Here is a 20,883-nt window from a genome sequence, read left to right as displayed (position 1 = left end):
TAACAGCAGTTAGGTGTTTGTCCTGAAAACGTCTTCATGTTTTCCTCCACATCTCCAGTTTTCTGAAGATAGGTTCAGAGGATATTATGTTCATCTGTGAGAGCTAGTTTTTTTCGCTTTCATCAGATTTATTCTCTTTACACTCCAGGAGGATTAACTTGCCCGGCGCTGTCTAAATCAGCAAAGAGCTGATTATTCTAATCAGAATCACCAACAGAGGTGTTGGTTTGTTGTGTGCCTTTTCTGGTGGATGTGCTCTTGCCCTGTGTGTTTTCAGTATAAATTGTGCACTAAATTCTATACAAAATCATGCTTGGAAGATGTAGCCAAAGCCCTTGTGAATAAAAGTTGAGAAAGGTCAGGAGATGGGTAAATACTGGTTATTAACAACTCCCAGACATCATTTTAGTAAATGACTTCAACTTGGGCTTGTTCTCAGGCAGCACATTGGAATTCACGGTGGGAGTTAATTGCATTGCTCTTTGGGTCTGTCCCTCTGTGCCTGCTTCTCCTAGCTGGTAACTGGCCCCTCTCTTAGACTGTGAGCGCTGTAAGGCAGGAGGCATGATGTCCTGAAGAGGACGAGGTGCTTAGGAGATGTTCAGAATCATTTGAGCTTTGCCCTTTCCACAGAGCTGACGGGGGACAAGTAAGATTTCCCAAAAGGTCTTTCCAAGAAGAAGACCCTGCCAACACCTGTCAAAAGAATAGATTAGTTATCTGGATCCAGCTACAAGGTCTGTCACAGAGGAGTGACAGGTATGGTTGAGCTCAGCAGAGGCCCAGTGGGGGACTCACTTGTGAATACTGACCACTTAGAAATGGGACCAGTCCACAGTGACAGGTGCAGTCAATATAAATACACTCTGGAGTCTGAAGACAGCATATAGAAAGAATGTAAAGTATCTTAATAATTTTCATATTACTGAGATGTTTTGAATACATTGGGTTAAGTAAAATACACACATATACATATATATATATACATATATACATATATACATATATATATATATATGGCTGTGGCATGCAGCAACTTATTGTGGGATCTCAGTTCCCAGATTAGGGATTGAACGTGGGCTGAAGCAGCAAAAGCACCAAATCCTAACCACTAGACCACCAGGGAACTCCCTAAAATATGTATTTTTTATTGTGGAAAAAAAAAACCCACCAAAATTATCATTTTAATTGTTTTCAGGTGTATCCTTTTGTTGTGTTGAGGATATTCAGATTATTGTGCAACCAGTTCTTAGAACTTTTTCATCTTGCACAACTGAGATTTAATAGCTGTTAAAACATCTCCCCATTTCTCTCTCTCCCATCCAGCTCTTAGCAGTCACCATTCTGTCATCTACCTCTGATTTTGACAACTCTATCTGTGTACCTCATATGAGTGAAATCAACAGAATTTGGCTTTTCCTGACTGGCTCCCATCACTTAGCATAAGGTCTTCGAGGGTCATCCATGTTGTAACCTATGAAGGAGATTTCCTTCCTTTTTAAGGTTGAATGATATTCCATTGTATGTATATAGCACATTTTCTTTATACATTTATTCATTGATGGACATTTGGGTTGCTTTCATCTCTTGGCTATTGTGAATAATGCTCCTAGGAACGTGGATGGGCATTTGTCTCTTGGAGATCTTGCTCTCAGTTGTTTTGGATATGTAACCTATAAGTGGGATGGCTGGATCTTATGGAAGTTCTATTTTTAGTATTTTGAGGGACCTCCATTGCTGTCTTCCACAGTGGCTGAACTAATTTACATTCTTCCTGGGATCCCTTTCCACCACATCCTCACCAGCATTTGCTATCTCCTGTTTTTTGGTTGATGGCCATTTCAGCAGGTATGAGGTGATAACTCGTTGTGGTTTTGATGTGCAGCCCTGGAATGATTAGTAAAGTTGAGCATGTTTTCATGTATTAAGTATTTTTTTATTTTAATTTTACCGGTTCTTTTTACTTTTTAAAGTGTGGCTACTGGAAAAATGTCGCATTAGATCTGTGGCTGGCATTGTTTAACCAGATGGATTGGCCTTGGAGATGAAGGAGCTATACCCACTTGATGCTTTAGCAAAGCCAGACCTTGTTCTCCCACTCAGAGCTCCTTGTTTCCATGGAACTTACTCCTTTGGTTGCTTTTGTTGACTTAGAAGAGTGAAAGTCATTACCCTAATCTTGTAAGCATCTTAAACATTAAATGAGCTTTGTAAACATATTCTCCAGCCAAGTGCAAGATTCAGCTTCGTTTTACCTTTTTAGACTCTGTGATACACACAGGCTTTGAAAAGGTGGAGTGTTATTGGGTTCCTTGGACTGCCCTGGAGCCTGATGATACAGGTAGAGTCTTCTTTGCTGAAAGCTTGGTTCTTCTGACCTTCAGGCCCTCGGGGTCACTAGTTTGGGAACAAGAGAAACAAGTACACTTTGTGTGTCCTGAGTGGGGTCAGAAAGAGAGAAAAGAGAGGGAAATTTTTCTTTACTGATTCCAAACAAAATTTAGTAATCCATAGCCATCTAGACATTTTCAAATTTTACATCTTAAAAATTTTTTGGGGAGTTCGTTGGTAGCTCAGCGGTTAACGAACCATACTAGGATCCATGAGGATGTGAGTTTGATCCCTGGACTTGCTCAGTGGTCAGGGATCTGGTGTTGCCCTGAGCTGTGGCATAGGTCATAGATGTGGTTCAGATCTGATGTTGCTGTGGTGTAGGCCAGCAGCTGTCGCTCTGATTTGACCCCTAAGCTGGGAACTTCCATGTGCTGCATGTGCGACCCTAAAAAAGCAAAAAAAACTTTATATTTTGAGGTAATTACAGATTGACATGCAATTGTAAGAAATAACTCAGAGAGATCCTGTGTGTCCTTTACCCAGTACAGTGGCAGCATCTTATTTAACTACACTATCACAGCCAGCACAGGACACTGATAGGACCCAGCTTTCCATGTGGGTTTCACCCATTGCCCATGCATCCTGTGTGTGTGTGTGTGAGTTTATTTTCTTCTGTGCAGTTTTGTCACGTGTAGGTTTTTGTGACCACGTGGCAGTCAAGAGCCAGAATGGCTCCATCCCTGGGATTCTCTTCCTACCTCTTTTGAGTCCCAGCCTCCTCCCTAACCCCTGACAGCCACTAATCTGTGCCATCCATCTACACTTCTGTCCTTTCAAGTTTGCCTTAGAAGTAGGGTCATACTCTGTGTGACCTAAGACTGGCTCTTTGCACTCAGCATAACGCCCTTTTGATCCACCCAAGAAGTTGTGGATGTACCACAGTCTTAACTACTGACCTATTGAAGGGCATTTGAGTTGTTTGCAGGTTCTGACAGGGACCTGGCACAGCTGGCACTTGAAGGGACATTGCCAGCCTGTGCTGGCCATTACATATTGTCCTTGGGTGCATCTTTGGGCAGCTGCTAGTTAAAAACAGTGGGCACAGGCTTCCTGGTAAAGCCCTCCCATCAGACTAGGCACCAAGGCTTCACCAGGGCAATGGAACTGCTGCTCTGAACTGTGCTATAAGGGGTTTTGTGGAAACATGAGTCTTCGTTTCTCTAGGTTAGATGCCCAGCAGTGCAATATTAAGTCGTGTGGTAATTCATTTCATTTTTTTTATTTTTAAGAAACTGCCAGTTTGCCAGAGTGTAGCTATACCATTTTACATTCCCATCAGCAATGTGTGGGAGATTATTTTCTTAGATCTTATCCAGCATTTGGTGTTACCAGTCTTTTGTATTTTAGCTCTTCTGATGTGTGCATAGTGATAACTCAGTGTAGTTTTAAAGGTGTTGCATTTTTTGTTCCTTTTCTAATTGGATTTTTTTTTAACTCTTGAGTTTTGAGAGTTTTTATATATTCTAGATTCAAGGCTTTTGTCAGGTATGTGATTTGCAAACTTTCTCCCAGTCTGTACCTTGTCTTTCTATCCTCTTAACCTCACAGAGCAAATTTTTTTCATTTTGATGAAGTCTGTTTTAGTAGTTTTTCTTCTATGGATCATGCTTTGAACGTCCAGTCTAAGAAACTCTTCCCTAGGCTCTAAGTCCCCCAATTTTTCTTCTAGACACCGCCCCCGCCCCCCGGAAGTCTTACAGTTTTACATCTTAGTTTTGGATCTCTGGGTTATATTGAGTTAACTTGAGTGTTAGGTGTGAGATTTAGATCCATGTTTACTCTTTTGGACTGTGGTGCCCAGTTGTTCCAACACGGTTTGTTGAAAAGATTATTCTTTTTCAATCTATAGGCTTTGCATCTTGGTCAGAAATCAGTTGGCATGTTTGTGTGGGCTCGTTTCCAGGTTCTCTTCTGTGTTCTACTGGTTGATGGGTCTGTCGCTCTGCCAATACCACACCGCCTTGATTTTGCTGTCATTGTAGATGAAACCCTCATAATGGGTAGAGTGATTCTTCAGACTTTAATCTTTTTTTTAAATTGCTTTAGCCTAGCTCCTGTACCTTTCCATATAAATTTTAGAATAAGCTTATCCATGCCTACCGAAACCCCTGCTGGGATTTCGATAGGAAATACTTGAAACTGTAAATCAATTTGGGAAAGGATTTGCCTCTTTACTCTGCTAAGTCTTCTACTCCATAAACAGGGATATCTTTTCAAGTGTTGAGATCTCTAGGTTTTGTAATTTTCAGCATACAGACCTTGTACATGTTTTGTTAGATTTTATTCACCCAGGAGAAACTATTAATGGTATTTTATTTTTGGTTTCAGTTTCTACATACTCATTTTAGTATATAGAAATGCAATTCACTTTTGTGTATGGTTCTTAATATTCTACAGCCTTGTTGAACTCATTAATTCAAAAATTTTCTTGGGAGCCCTATCTAGACAATCATGTAATCTGAAAATAAGCATGGTTTTATTTCTTCCTTTCTGATTTGTAAGTGTTTCTTTTCTTTTTCTTGTCTTAAGACATTGGCTAGAATTTCCAGTGCTGTGGTGAGTAGGGTGGTGAGAACAAACATCCTTGCCTTTCCCCCTGATCTTAGGGGGAAAGCTTTCAGTCTTTAACGATTAAGTATGGTGTTAACTGTAGATACTTTGCAGATGCTCTTTAAAAGAAGAAATTTCTCTTTATTCCTAGATTACTGAGCGTTTTTATCATGAATGGCTCGGATGTTGATTTTTATAAAACCAGTTCTGCATCGTTGGTATGATCATAACGTGACTTACATTATGGTATGTTACACTGATTTTTCAGTATTAATCTACTTTGCATGCCTGGGATAAATCCTTCTTGATCAGGGTGTAGTTATTTTCATAATTGCCAAATTGAATTTGCTGATGTTTTGTTGAAGCATTTGTGCAGAGAAATTCACCGAGAGGGCTTTATCTGTTGTATTGAGGCTGTCTGGTTTTGATCAAGTTCTTTAATAGTGAGTTGGGAGGTTTTTCCTCCTCTGTGCTGAAAGAGAGTCTATAAAATTGGTATTAATAATTTGTTAAATGTTTGGTAGAATAATGAAGCCATCTGGAAACAGATTTCTTGTCTGGGTGTTTTTAAATTGCAAATTCAGTTTTTTAGTGTTTGTAGGACTATTCAGGTTGTCTATTTCATCTTGGTTGAGTTTTGATACTTTGTGGTTTTCCAGGAATTGGTCCATTTCTTGTAAGTTGTTGAATTTTGAGTGTATGAAGCATTTATATTGTCCTCTTATTATTCTTCTAAATGGATGCAGAATCTGTTGTGATAGACTGTTTTATTCCTGATATTGGTGATTTATCTTTTCTTTTCTTTTCCGTTTTTTGTTTTGGCCCTGCTTCCAGCATGCAGAAGTTCCCAGACCTGGGATCAAACTGTGCCATAGCAGTGACAGTGCTGGATTCTTAACTCACTAAGCCATCAGGGAATTCCTGTTTTCTTATTTTTTAATCTTTATCAGTCTTTCTAGAGTTTGTCTTTTTTTTTTTTTTTTTTTTTTTGTTAAACCAGGCTTTTGTTTTTCCTGTTTTCTTGTTTTTCAGTTCTATTGTTTATTATTTCCTTTTTTCTAGTTTGCTTTGTGTTTGTTTTGTTTTGTTTTCTAATTTCTTGAGGTAGGAACTTAGTGTTTTGAGACCTTTCGTCTTTTCTACTGCAGGCATTTAGTGCCAGATTTCCCTTCTGGCTTTGACTACATCCCACATGTTGTGCCATATTGTGTTTTCATTTTCATTGACTTACATGTGTTTTCTGTTTCCTTCGAGATGTCCTCTCTGACCCTAGATTATTTAGACATGTGTTGTCTCATTTCCAAGTGCATGGAAAGATCTTGTCTTTCTGTTACCATTTTCTTGTTTGATTCCAGTATGGTCCAGGAACATACTCTGCATGATTTCAGTTCTTTTGAATTTGTTAAGGTTTGTTTTATGGCTCAGGATATGATCTGTTGTGGTGAATGATCCATGAGTACTTGAAAGGAAAAAAACTTGTTTTCTGCTGTTGTTGAGTGGCATGTTCATTATATTAATTATTTGTTGATTGGACCTTATCAATTGGTTGTGTTTGGTTCTCTTATACCTTTGCTATTTTCTGTCTAATTGTTCATCAGTTGATCAGTGTGGTGTTAGAAGTCCTCAACTATCATAGTGATTTTTGTCTGTCTGATTCTCCTTTCACATCTATCAGATTTTGATCCCTATATTTTGAGGCACTGGTGTTTGCATGTTTTGGATTATGGCTTCCTGTTGGAGTGATCCTTTTTGTCATTGCTGTAAAGTCTACTTTATCAGATAATAGCGTAGCTACTCCTGCTTTCTCTTAAAAATATTAGTAATGTTTACATGGTATGTCTCTTTCCATCCTTCCACTTCTAACCTACCTATATTATATTCGAAGTAAGTTTTTTTATATGTAGCATATCTTTAGATACTATTTTTCCTGCCATACAAATGCTGTATTTAGACCCTTTACATTTAAAGTAATTGCTGATGTTTAGAACTTAAGTCTTTCATTTAACTATCCTTCTCTTTCCTCTGTTTATGTTCTCTTTCCTATGTTTCTTTTTTCAACCTTACTGTGAATTATTTGAACCTTTTTTTAGGATTCTATCTTGGTTTTTTCTAGCATTTTTGCATATATTGCTCTGTATAGTTTCCGTGGAGGTTGTTCTAGGTGTTACACTATGCAGATATAACTTACTCTAACCTACCCCATTGATATTGTCACCCTTTTATGATTTCAGCTGCAATATAGACACCTGTACTTCTTCTCTTTAGGTCCTTTTACCTGCTCTGATTTTCAAATATAATTGTCTTATGTATTTCCTCCATATACATAGAGCACCATGTCAGTTGATGCTTCAGTGTTTGGCTTCAGTCATCAAATACAATTTAAGAAACTCGTGAGAAGTAGGCTGGTTTATGATATTTACTCCCATTTTTTCCCCCTTTCCAATATTCCTTCCTTTCTCAAGTTCTGAGGCTGTCTTATCATTTCCTTTCTGTTTAGAGCACTTCTTTAGTCATTCTTCTATGGCAGGCCTGCTGACAACAACCCCTAGTTCTCCTTCATCTGAGAATGTCTTTGCCCTTCACCCCAGAGGATATTTTCACTGGGTACGGAATTTGTGGTTGACAGTTGTTTTTTTTTTCAGTGCTTGAAAAACATGCCACTTCCTCCTGACCTTCATGGTTGCAGGTGAGAAATCCTTTGTCATTTGAGTTGTTCTCCTGTAAGTAATGTGTCACTTCTGTCTGGCTGCTTTTAGGGGATTTTCTTTGTCGTTTAGTTTCCAGAAGTTTCGTTATGATAGGTCTTGGATTTCTTTGGGTTTACTCCCTTTGACATGCACACAGCTTCTTGAATCTGTGGTTTGAAGCTTTGAATCGTTTGGGAACTTTTTGGCCGTCATGCTTTTGGATTTTTTTTTTTTTTTTTAACTCCCTTTCTGCCTCTTTTGGGACTCCAGAAATGAGAGTGTTAGTGGTTTTGTTGTGGTCTTACAGGTCCCCAAGACTCTGTTCTTATTTCATCATGTAATTTCTCTTTGGATTAAATTCTGTTGATTTAGCCTCAGGTCTACTGGTTCTGCCCTCTTTCACTTCCATTCTATAATTGATCCTAACCAGTGAGTCTCTGCTTTTTTACTTTAAATGTGTTTTTCAACTCTAAAATTTGGCCTGTTTCTGCCACGTGAGGTGGACATTCGGATCCCTCCTAGGTCTTGCTGCGCCTTCCCCAGCAGAATTGGGGCACCAACCCACATGGCTGCACAGAGACAGAGCCTGGTCCGGGGTGCCAGCTCAGCAGCACAGCCCAGCCCCCACCCCCGGCCCCTGCTGACTCCTGGAGGGGAAACAATAGAGGGCTGACTAGCAGGCCCCGTTTCTGCTGGGCAGCCAGGGGGGCCAAAGCTCAGCTCCTCTCTGCTCCTCATTGGTTCCTGGGTAGGGACAGGGAGGGTAACCTCCTGCCCCTCTGCCCCCAGTTCTGCCTCCCACCACATCATTCCTCTCCTGGATGCTTGACATGAGCACTCCTTTATTCTCCTTTTTGTTTTTTTTGGCTTTTTGCCTTTTCTAGGGCCGCCTCTGTGGCACGTGGAGGTTCCCAGGCCAGGGGTCCAGTCGGAGCTGCAGGCACCAGCCTACACCAGAGCCATAGCAATGCAGGACCTGAGCCGAGTCTGCAACCTACACCACAGCTCACGGCAACACCGGGTCCCCAACCCACTGATCAAGGCCAGGGATCGAACCCGCAACCCCATGGTTCCTAGTCAGATTCATTAACCACTGCATCACGACGGGAACTCCATCCTTTATTCTCCTTAAAGCAAGAGGTGGGGGAGGGGGGTTGACTCGCTCTAATGTGTTCAGGGCTGGGCAAGGTGGAGGCTGGGCCTACTGATGGGGTGGATGTGTGTGTGTGTGTTTTGTGTAGTGGCGACTCCCTCTGCCTGGAGCCACCTCCATGCTGCTTAGTCAGGGTGCAGGGTCAGCTCCTACATCATCTGCTCCCGCCAGGCAGGACCTGGGAGATGGATCAGAGCACCAACCATTCCTGCAGGACGGGGGACTCTGGGCAGGGGATGCGGAGTGTGCAGTATTGAGCTGGAGTAGGGCCAGGATGGCCAGAAAGCTTTCTGTTGCAGGCCCCATTCCCTGGGCCTATGGCTCAGAACAGGCACCCCTGGCAGTGCCCCAACCAGGATGTATGGAGGGGAAGGAGGGAAGCATGTCACTCCTCAGGCCCCGTGGTCCCCAGGCAGCCCATCCTCTTCCCCCGCCTAGTCTTCTGAGTTTGCTTGTTGTGTTAGGTCCAGGCTTTTAGTTGGAAAAAGGAGGACTTGGGGGAGGAGGGCAGGGCGACCCCACCTTTGTGGAGTTAGAAATCTCTTTTTTTCTTTTAACTGAGTGTTTTTAATTGTTATTGATTGCAAAAACTACTCAGAATTTTAGATATCACTCCCTTCACCCTTTGATTTTGACCCTCTACATGGAATGATAGGCTTTTCATGTTTGGAAGAGATTTAGCAATAATCCTAGCCACTTTTTTCAGATACTGACTGCAATATCTGTGACGGCAGTTCCCCTGGTGACATGCCCGCAGAGGGTACACACCACGCCACCCTCAGACCTACCACCTGAAGGCATTTAGGTGACTCAGATCTGATTCCCTGTGCGGTGGGGAACTTCTTAAAGAAAATGTTAAGTCATGGGGTTCTGGATGATTGGACTCTAAAGCAGGAAGAAAGATCAGTTGATGGGTCTTGGTTGGTATCTAGGGCCTCTGTGGTGTTAGATTTGGAGACAGACACATAATCGCCTGTTGGATGCTAGCCTGTCGGATGCTTTGCTTCCTGACCTACTTTAAAGCCACTGAATTGGAGCACTTGCCCAGCGCCCAAGTCTCCATCTGCCCCTGGCCTGTGGTCGCCCCCACCTCTCCCTTCCACCCCCGCCCTCCCCATGCCAGAATCCAGTGCTCTTTGTCCCTCCTTAGTCAGGTCAGCCTCGGTCTTGGCATATTCCTCCTGTGACAACATTTCCAGCTGCTCTTACCTTCTGGTCCCTGTCCTCTGTTCATCCCGCTTGGTCAGTGGCCAGGACCCATGCCGTGCATGTGACCTGAGACTGCCTTCCTTCTCTGTGGAGGTCGTGTTGACACGGACCGGGCATCTGCCCTTTAAGACCTTGCAGAGTTGGTCCTGTGCTGTGCCAGGCACCAGGTTGCAAGCATTGCACCACCCACCCTGCAGGCGCAGAATAGGGCCTAACCTTCCTTCCCTTCAAGGGAATGCTGGCAGAAATGTATCAGAAAGGATGCAAAAGGAGTAAATTTAACAAAAAAAAAAAAAAAAAAAAAAAAAAAAAGAAAGGATGCATTCACAGCGTATTTTGTACCAACCAAAAAACTATCAGCAGTCCTAATGGTTTGGGAAAATCTCTACATTCTGACATGTGTTTTTGGTAGTCTGCAGCGCTGTCTTCTTCCTAATGATGCTAAAAAGGATAATGGCAGGGGACATGGTCCTGGCATAATGTTAACTTTTAGAAAGGTTGCAGAGTTCTTGGTGATATCCCAGTGTTGTCATCTGTGCTGCTGTAACACAAATACGGTAGACTGGCGGCTTCTGCAATAAATGTTTGTCTCTCACAGATCTGGAAGCTGGAAGTCTGCAATCAGGGTCCTGGCTCAGCTGGGATCTAGTGAGGGCCTGCTTCCTAGCTTGTAGGTCGCTGCCTTCTTGCTGTGTCCTCACAAGATAGAGATAGCAAGCTGTCTCCTAGACTGCCTCATAAGGCATTAATCCCCTTCTTGAAAGTTCTACCTTTGTGAATCACCTCCCACAGGCCCCACCTCCATGTACTATCACACTGGCGAGGAGAGTCAACATAGGAGTTTTACAGGGGACACAAACATTTACTCCATAATACATAATTTGGTGTTCAAGAAGTTTATAGGCATAACAAAAAGATTAGATGGAAAATAGATCAAAATGTTAATAATGAATATTTTTGTATTCGATTTATTTTTGTATTCGATTTTTGTATGTGGGGTTTTTTGTGTGTGCAAAATCATCATAACTAGCATTTTTGTTTGTTTGTTTTTTTGTTTTTGCTTTTTAGGGCCACATGGCATAGCACATGGAAGTTCCCAGGCTAGGGATTGAATCCGAGCTACGGCTATCAGCCTACACCACAACCACAGGAGTGCAGGATCCAAGCTGTGTCTTTGACCAGCACCACAGCTCACAGCAACACTGGATCCTTAACCCACTGAGCGAGGCCAGGGATCAAACATGAATCCTCATGGATACTAGTCAGGTTCGTTACTGCTGAGCCATGACAGGAGCTCCATAACTAGCATTTATAATAGAATAAATGTAGTAAGCAATAAGTATTTTGGAGTTCCCACTGTGGCACAGCGGGATCAACAGTGTCTCTGGAGCACTGAGACACAGGTTCAATCCCTGGCTCGGCACAGGGAGTTAAGGATCTGGTGTTGCCGTGAGCTGTGGTGTAGGTTGCAGACACAGCTCAGATCTGGCGTGGCTGTGGTGTAGGCCAGCAACTGCAGCTCCCATTCAACCCCTGGCCCCAGATCTTCCATATGCCACAGGTGCAGCCATAAGAAAGAAATTTTTTTTTTTTTTTTTTTTTTTGCTTTCTTCTTTTTAGGGCTGCACCCTCAGCATATGGAGGTTCCCGGGCCAAGGGTCGAATCAGAGCTCCAGCTGTCGGCCGACTTCACAACCACAGCCAAGCCAGATCTGAGCCGCATCTGCGACCTACACCACATCTACTGGCAACGCCAGATCCTTAACCCACTGAGCGAGGCCAGGGATCAAACCCCCATCTTCATGGTTGCTAGTCAGGTTCGTTACCGCTGAGCCACAACGGGAACTCCTCGGTTTTCTTATTTTTTACACAGTGTTCAATTCTTAGGCCATTTGTTTTTTCCATTGGGCTTCCTACAAATGGCTCTGGGGCTGTGTTCCCCTGTGTCCCTTGTAGAAAGGGTACCCTTTTCAGCATAAATATGCTCTCATTGATGCACAGGCTTTGTGAGTTTTCCATGGAGGAGTCAGACAGCCCAGCTGCCGCAGACATATGTCTTGGGGACAAGTATTTAAACCATCAAATGTCCAAACACAACCATCACATCTTTGTGATGATGCGAAATCGTGTCTGGAATTGAGCTGTAATGTTTCTCTTTTGATACGATGTGGGATAAAAAGAGGCAGCTGAGTTTGTTTTAAGTGGGAAGCGTTTATTATGCCCTGGCCGTCTGGTGTGTTATCAATAACCACATATCTGTTAACAGATGGGCTTCTCAGTGCACAGCCAGGATAAATTTTAACTGCGTAAATAAAATTATAGGCTCTTACATGTCTTAATTGGAAAACTGTTTCGGATGTGGCTTTTCTGGATTCTGTTTCTTGCCCCGTGCCTGGGTCTCACTGTCATTAAGACGAAAGACAGTAACGTTTAAGACCTTCATGTGAACGAAGAAAAAGAGATTTTTGTCACCTGTTTCCTGCTGCCAGCATTAAATTTCATAGAGGAAGCCACACGCAGTCTGTAGTCAGAAATTTTTACATTTGTAGTTTAAATTCTCATTTCCTCCCCCAGATCTGATTTTGGGCCAGGAACAAACAGATAGTTACCAAAAACGAGTAAGCCCAGATTTTTTTAACACTTTATTTCAAAGGAACAGTATCAAGGGAATTAATGTGTGAAGTTGTGTATTTACTTTTAAAAGGCCTCCAAAAAGCATTTCTCTTTTTGGAGTTTTGATGGAGTAAATGATGAAATAAAATTGTCTGCATAGGAAGTTGCCTCCACTGTCAGTGGAAGGGCACAAGTTGACTGTACTTGGTTTGGGGGTTGTTTTTGTTTTTCAAAATAAAGATGGCACAGTTGAATCCTCTATAATCTTCTGGAAGGAATCTAAAGCTGTGGAAATAGAGATGCAGCTGTCCCAGAGGCTTAGTGGGGCTAGGGGTCAGGGTATGGGTATCGAGGAACAGTAATGTCCTGTGTCCTCCTGCCCTCAGCCAGACCCAGTGCAGAGCACGGCCACACACTATTCAGAGCAGCATGCTTCTGGAGCATTCTGAGGGGGACCAGGGTAGTGATGGAGGGCCTTCCAGGACTTGTCACAAAAGGTGTGTGGAAGGAAACTGGCTCAGGACCAGATTGGGACATGGGGTGGCAACTTCCTTGCTGAAAAACAGAGGTCATGACTGAGAGGGCCCATGGATTGTAGCTCTAGGGGACAGAAACAACATTGGGATCCGGCTAGAAGGGAACATTCTGGTTCCCAGGAGGGCGAACTTTGTCGTACCTGATGCCCATCAGTGAGGACTGCAGTGTCTGAGGAAAAGGTGGGCACCTGTCCCAGCCAGACTGCAGCATCCCGCTGCAGGTCACCCATCTGGCCTAAGATGCTGGCTTCTACTCTGACCGAGAGTTGCCCAGGTAAGTCTTTGGACGTAAGACGTTGAAACTCAGGGGTTTACGCCTGCAATGTCACTGGCTTCTAGGAAATAGGTATTGGGGACAGCTCAGGTGAGATGGATAATAAGGTCACCTGAGCCTGGATAGTAAGGAAGTTCTCGGGTGTCACAGCAGGTTAAGGACCTGGCCTTGCCACAGCTGTGGCACAGGTTCAGTCTCTGTCCCAGGAACTTCTGTGTGCTGTGGGTGCAGCCAGAAAAAAAAAAAGTAAGAAGGTGTAACACATTCATCTTCATGCCTTTAGATTCATATTTTGTTATAAGAAACAGGCAAAGGTCAAAGGGGTTTCCAGACTTCTCTCCAGCTTCACAGCTTGGTTTACTGGCAGTTTCCTAATGGTCAGAATGGAAATTGATCAGAGCTGCTTATTTTTCTTACTCAACAGCCACATAAGAGCAGTGGGCAGGACATACGGAAAGAGTAAGCTTGAAAACACTGGCTGCATCTCATAAGCTTGCCTATTTTATTTTATTTTTTTAAATCCTAATAGCTGTTTATAAAGCACCTGCTTGAATTCATGCCTCTCTGCTCAGGCTTGACACATTGTGTACTGGGGAAAAACATTTAGGAACTTCAGGAGCCCTCATGCTGAATACTACCACTTTATTTTTTTCTGATCCTTTTCATTTTTCATCTGGTGGCTCAGTGGAATTGATAGAAGATGTATTAAAAAAGAAAATGATGCAATTGAGAAATAAACCCCGGTGCGTGGGCGGGGGGTGGGGTTGCACGCACGTGCGCATGTGTTTGCATGTACTTGGGTTCTGCTTGTTTGATTTCTGAGAACCAAGGTGATTTCTGATAGCACTTACTGCGGTAGAACTCCAGTGGCTGGGGCCCTCTTTCCCCTGTGGCTAGCTGGGAATTCTAGAGCAGCTGAGGCCAGTCTGGTCACTCAGGTGGGTTTCCTCCAAAAGCCTCAGCCGCTGGCTGGTTGCTTCCTCCTCATCAACTGTGAATAAATCTCAGCCGATAACAGTGTTTCTTCAGACAGCCCCCTAAGTAAGAAGACTCAGGTTGAATGAACATCCCAGAATTTTTACGTCTTCACGCGATGTTGGACCCTCAAAGTGGTCGTCTGCAGAGGTAGTTCTTCCTGTAAAAGTTTTTGGAGGATCTATTGCAATTAGTTTAGCGCTGGTTTCTGAGCCTGCGGGAAAGTGGTTTTTTATGGTTTTTGGTTAAATCACAGTCTCCTCAGGGAATAAATCAGGAAGGCCTACCCCCCTGTGCCAGGAGAAGGGTTTCTTTCTCTTCTGCTCCACAGTCCCTGGTAAGTGCTGAGCAAAATGAGTGCTTATTTGCCTAAGTAGGTTCTCTTGTGTGTTTACAATAAAAACAAAATGAACAGACAAAAAACAAAACCCATGAAATAACAATCATTTCTTCAGAGCCATACATTCCACATCCAAGAAATCCTTTCTCAGCTCAGAGTCAAAGATGGATTCAGAGCCTCATTCACATTGATTACTTAAACCTCATCTTGATTCTACCCCAGTATTTGTAGCTCAGGGAACATGTGAAAACAGTACGGGGTGAGATGTTGCCGTGGATTTCAGTTTGGTTTCTGGTTCCATACTGTAAACGCCAGTCGTGGTGTGCTGGGAACTAAACTGGCCACTGGCCCCACGAAGGGAGGGCTGCACCCTCCTGTCTCTGAGAACGAGGACAATGGCAATGGTCTAAGTGCCTGTATGACACAGTCCCCCAACCCCGTCCCTAGGGCATCGCACTCCCCGTGGTGAGATGGCACTTCACGGCAGGTGGCTGGGTGTAGAAATGGCAGGGAACCTCATCGTGTGACCTCGGCCCTTTCAAACACCTGCCGATCTGAACAGTGGGGAAGAATCGGGTGTTCGGGAAAAATCAGAAGGTTTGGCTTGGAGGATGCCAAGCTCATTATGCATCGACAGTCTCATGTGTATGTGTGTGTGTGTGTGTGTTTAATTTCACACTCTAGCTGGCGGTGCTACAGAAAGCCCTTTCCGAAAGCCCCAGCCTGATTTCACTATCAGCCACTTAACCACGGTATTAATGTTTTTTCAATTGCTGAGCTTTTAAGATTTGAAATTACCCTATGGGCTGGAAAATTGTTCTGTAGCTGAACCACAAGAGTCTGTTCATTTCGTACCACACATCTCTTAGTAACAGAGTTCTTTGGCGTTGAAAAATGCCCTCGTTGCTCCCCACCCCTCACACTGGTATAGAAAAATGGATTAATCAGGTACCTCATGGTATTTTTTTTAATATGGGAAATAATGTTCCCAGTAAATGCTGAATTTCAGAAAATCATTTCAAGAGTTTGGATAAAAATTCAACTAATATTTTGCACTTTTGACAGAATTGCCTGGGTCTGACACAGTTTCATTATAAGTTTTGATCCAGGACTTTGGTTAGGAAGCCTAGGCTCAGCAAGTTCGCCAGCTTAGTATGATACTTACAGGATCTGAGCCGGCCTAGTGTGGACTTCTGCTCATGACTTGGAAATAGCTTTACATTAAGAGGAGTTAATAGTTCATTGTACCTTTTTCTTTTCTTCTTCTTCCCTCCCCCCACCCCAATCCTTTCCCTACCCTCTTGTTTTTTTCTTTTCTTTCTTTTGAGTTTTAGCGCTAGATTTATGGCATAAAACACTTTCTTAAGAAACTACATTTTCTGTGGCTGAAAATCCACCTCATCACTATTTCCCCTTTGAAGAAGTTTATCTGTTCGTGTCAAATTGTCTTAGTTAAAAAATGTGGCCTTATGTAGTAGTAAGAGCTTTTGTTTCAAATGGAGACCCACTTTATTGATCAGGTGTCAACAAGCACATGGCAGTTAGCATAATAAAATATTTATTTGGGGAGTTCCTGCTGTGGCCCAGTCGTGATGAACTTGACCAGGGATCCATGAGGATGCAGGTTTGATCCTTGGCCTCACTCACTGGGTTAAAGATCCAGCATTGCTGTGGCTGTGGCGTAGGCCAGCAACTATAGCTCTGATTCAGCCCCTAGCCTGGGAACATCCGTGTGCCACAGGTACGGCCCTAGAAAGCAATAAATAAATAAAGTATTTATTTGATGCTTATCTGTCTTGCAGACTAGAAATGGAAATGGCAGTGTCTTTTTGATAAGTGGGTCATATTAGGGTGGGAGCAGGCACGGTGGGTATCTGGAAAGGATTGTAGGATTGAGGGTGGGTTTGGAGGTATCCCCTGCCCTTGATCTCCGTCGTCTCTGGTTCACCTTCAGGAAACTGTACCATGGATCCTTTCCCTGTGGTGGTCCATGGTCTGGGTCACTGTGGGGCAAGCAATCTGGTATTTAAGGGGATAAAAACTTTAATTATGCCTCCAACCAGTGCTGCATGGAGCTAATAGCCAGACCCTATTCTTTGTCCTATTCTTTGTCCTGCTAGGGCCTCATGTGATGTGAGAACAGATACGACAGACAACAGCATTAAACTAGTGAAGTCAAGGAAAAGCTCCCCCAGAAATAAATAAATAAATAAATAAATAAATAAAATAAAGGGAGTTTTGTTTTGTTTTTAATGGAAGTTTCTGGGCTCGGGGTAGAATTGGAGCTGCAGCTGAAGCCTATGCCACAGGCACAGCCAGCACTAGATCTGAGCTACATCTGCAGCCTACCCCATAGCTTATAGCAATACCAGATTCTTAACCCACCAAGTGAGGCCAGGGATCAAACCTGCATCCTCACTATGTCAGGTTCATAACCTGCTGAGCCACAACGGGAACTCGAGGACATGTTTTATTGCTTGAGAAATGATCTTTGGAATTTAGGTGGAAAAAATCCACTATGTTAACTGAGATTAAACCTACTGTTTTAAAATGTAGAAGAGGATGTCTTTTAAAATTAAAATTCAGGAATAGGATGTCTTTTAAAATACTCAAAATAGAATTCTTATTCCACAATCTTACTTTATAATCACATACTCTACATTTTGGCTAGGATTTATTGCAGGAGGAATGTTGGTCATTAAATTTATGTGTATAGAGTCAAGGAATAAGAGCAATATTTGTCTCTTTAAAAAACTCCAAATCTGGAATTCCTACTGTGGCACAATGGGATCGATGGCATCTCTGCAGCACCAGGACGCAGGTTCAATCCCCAGCCCAGCACACCTTCAGCATACGTCAGAACTGCACCTTGGAACTGATCCCTGGCCCTGGAACTCCATGTGCCATGGGGCAGCCAAAACAGGGAAAAAAAACAAAAAACAAACAAACAAAAAAAACAGCCTCCAGCTAAATGGTGATAGAGGCTGGGTTAGAGTAGCCCAGACGCATGATCTCCTTTGCAGAAGTTAATTTATGTTGTATATTACTGTTCTATAAAAAGTTAAGGATAATACTCCTAAATAGAGTTGCTAACTCTCATACTGATACGTCATCATCAATAGTGTATGCTTAGCTCCAGAATTCCCATTGTGGCTCAGTGGTAGCAAATCCCACTGGTATCCATGAGGGTGCTGGTTCAATCCCTGGTCTCACTCAGTGGTTAAGGATCTGGTATCGCCCTGAGCTGAGTAGGTAACAGGCATGGTTTGGATCCTGTATTGCTGTGGCTGTGGCGTAGGCTGGCAGCCATAGCTCCGATTTGACCCCTAGCCTGGGAGGTTCCCTGTGCTGCAGGTGTGGCCCTAAAAAGCAAAAATAGATAGATAGATGGATAGGTAGATAGATAGGAAGGAAGCGAGAGGGAGTAGCGGAGGGAGCTTGTGCGAGTGCAGCCTCCAGGGCCTCCCACAGACACACCCTGTAGCTTTTCGCCTCCAGCCTGTGTGGATATGTTTATATCTGTGCGCTTACACAAGCTGGCAGTTAGCTGCGGAACTTTTCTCTCTTTAAAAGAAGCATCTGCTTATCTCCTGCCCCCACAAACAGCAGGGTGTTTATCTCTAAGACAAACAAGTTTGGGTCCCCAAGGTTCCATGTCTCCTCAGCTGCTGGTCAGGTTGATACATTCGCTAGGTTCTCCCTTTGATAGAGCCGGATTCTGCCGAGGACCGGCATCCAGGGTGGTGCTTCTGGCCGCTAGCCTGAGCTTGAGCCAGACAGAACCTTCTCAACTACACCCATTAGTGAGGATGTTGAACAGGGTTCAGTAGGTTCATCTACAGGTTGGAGGGAGTTAGCTCTGTTTTTTGTTACAAGAATATGAAGTATAAGTATTTTTGTCCAGAGCCTTTAGTGGATGTTTAGCATTTAATGCCTAGGAGGGTAAGCTCATGGGGGCAGGGCCTGGCCCCCCAGGTCGCTGTACTCAGAACATCTCCTGAAACAGTGTCTGGCTTGTGGACATTCATATTTGTCCGGTAAGTCAGTTTTACTAAACTTTGGGTGACTTGCCAGCAGTTTTTACCAGCCTGTCATCTTTGTAAAACATGCAGCCTAGATTTCACAGATTTTCTTTGGATACTTGGCATTTTCTTCATTTCTGATTCTAGGATTGAAGGCAGATGTGTTCTCTCAGAGAGAGCCATGTGTAGTGAGAAATGAGAGAGGTGGGTGATCTGGCTGTGAGCGGCCTCGGGGCACCCTGCGTGCTGGTCCAGCCACCTCGTCTAAGGGTGCGTCCCTCAGGGAGGACGTTGGAGGATTGGATGAGAGAACTCTACAGGCCTGGGTGGGTGACTTAACTTTGATTTGGGTTTTTAGGGGGGTTGTTTTTATTTATTTGGCCATATCTGTGGCACATGGAATGTCCAGGGCCAGGGATCCAACCTGTGCCATAGCTATGGCAATGCTGGACCCTTAACCCACTGTGCCACCAGGGAACGTCCAGGTGACTTAACTTGTTAATCGCTTCAAACAGTTTATAGCAGGGACAGAGAGAGCCCTTGGTTGCTGATACTGTGAAAAGATAGTAACGATTTGGTATCCGTGAGAGAGTATTTAAAGAGCTTCAAACTAGGAGTGGGGGTGAACAGTTACATCACCACCTGGCATCACATGGACCCTGAAATTATGTTGTCTGCCAGTGTAGCCATTTAAAATTTACCCTATTGGAGTTCCCGTTGTGGCACAGTAGAAATGAATCTGACTAGGAACCATGAAGTTGTGGGTTCGATCTCCGGCCTCGCTCAGTGGGTTAAGGATGCGGCGTTGCCATGAACTGTGGTGTAGGTCACAGACGTGGCTCAGATCTGGCATTGCTGTGACTGTGGCACAAGCCAGAGGTTGTAGTTCCTATTAGACCCCTAGCCTGGGAACTCCATATGCCACGGATGCGGCCCTAAAAAGCAAAACAAACAAACAAAAAATTTACCCTATTTCATAGGCTTCTGCGGAGTAGCGATAGAACTGTCCCTGTGACAAAGGCACAGCTGAGATGGTTTTCTCTGCGGTTGGGGGGTGTTCAGGGCACATGCCTGCCTTTTCCTGAGTTCCCCATCCTTGGCATGGTGCTCTGTAGGAACCTTCCCTCTGTCTCATTCCCAGCACGGATAATTCGGGAGTGGATCCACATGTCCTTCCTTGTTCGTTCCCACACACAGGGTGCCCTGCCTCTCTCAGCCTTCGTGGAGTCGTTGTTCAGTACCCTGGGGACAGAGAAATTTGGGGCAAGAGGTTTGAGAAGACTGGGTTAAAAACTCGAAAAAGAACTCACTTGTGGGTGCTCGGAACCAGCATCGCTTTTATCGATAACAATAAATAAAAACTCCAAATGCCAAAAAAAGTTTTGTTTTGTTTTGTTTTACAAAACTCTAAGACAGGAAGCTATGTTATGTCATGTTATGGCAGCAGCTGATGACCATAGGTTTTTACATAGCTTACTGTGGTTAAAACCTAACATGTGTGTTTAGTTGCTAGTGCAGTGTGTTCCTTTTAACAGAAAGTTGGCACAAGCCACGTGTGAATAGCAGTTGAAATCCAAGAATCTCATCTCTTTTTCCCGTTAGCTGTGTTACCGAGCTGTTCTCTGAGCATGGAGAACACGTTTCCTCGTGGGTCGTGGAGAATCCCATCCTCCTGATGCTCCCTGGGATCTTTGGACCACTCAGATGTTTGTGCTCTGTTTTTATTGGCCGTCACGTGGCTTCGAAATGGGCTCATTAACCAGTGGCTGAATGCCCTGGGTGTGGATGGCAATGACAGCTTAATGAAAGGGCCAACCTCCCTGCTTTTTCTCCTTTCAAAAATGCCTCTGCTCTTACACGCAAAACATTTCCTCTCCCCATGTGGTGTTTGCAGACTTGAGGCCATCTCTATTGGCTGCATTAATATCCAGACAAAACATGCAATTACGCTTTAATTTGGCCCCACGGGGGGCACTTGCGCTGACTGGCCGGTCTCATCACTAACTCATGGGGTTTTCACTTACTTTGAATAGGACAGCCATTGCATCTAATACTCCTGTAGGCTGTTAAAGTGTTCCTAGGAATTTTACCTTCCCTTATGATCAAAATGTAGTTATTTTAGGAAAAACC

The 20,883-nt window shown here is 43.7% G+C and overlaps 1 protein-coding gene across 12 annotated transcripts in view; it reads left to right on the top strand.

Moving 5' to 3' along the window:
* The window catches only part of BCL2L11 (BCL2 like 11), a 46,206-nt gene that overhangs the window by 7,581 nt on the left and 17,742 nt on the right, over positions 1–20,883 (top strand). For 2 of the 12 annotated variants that reach the window (XM_021085832.1, XM_021085827.1), the window contains one exon: positions 7,587–7,630. In XM_021085832.1, the coding sequence (XP_020941491.1) occupies positions 7,587–7,615 (29 nt within the window). In that variant the 3' untranslated portion in view covers positions 7,616–7,630. 12 annotated transcript variants of the gene reach the window in all.

The sequence above is a fragment of the Sus scrofa genome, chromosome 3 (assembly GCF_000003025.6).
Source record: "Sus scrofa isolate TJ Tabasco breed Duroc chromosome 3, Sscrofa11.1, whole genome shotgun sequence".
Classification (NCBI taxonomy): domain Eukaryota; kingdom Metazoa; phylum Chordata; class Mammalia; order Artiodactyla; family Suidae; genus Sus; species Sus scrofa.
Note: the sequence above shows the minus strand (reverse complement) of the source record. Positions and strands in the feature narration are given on the sequence as shown.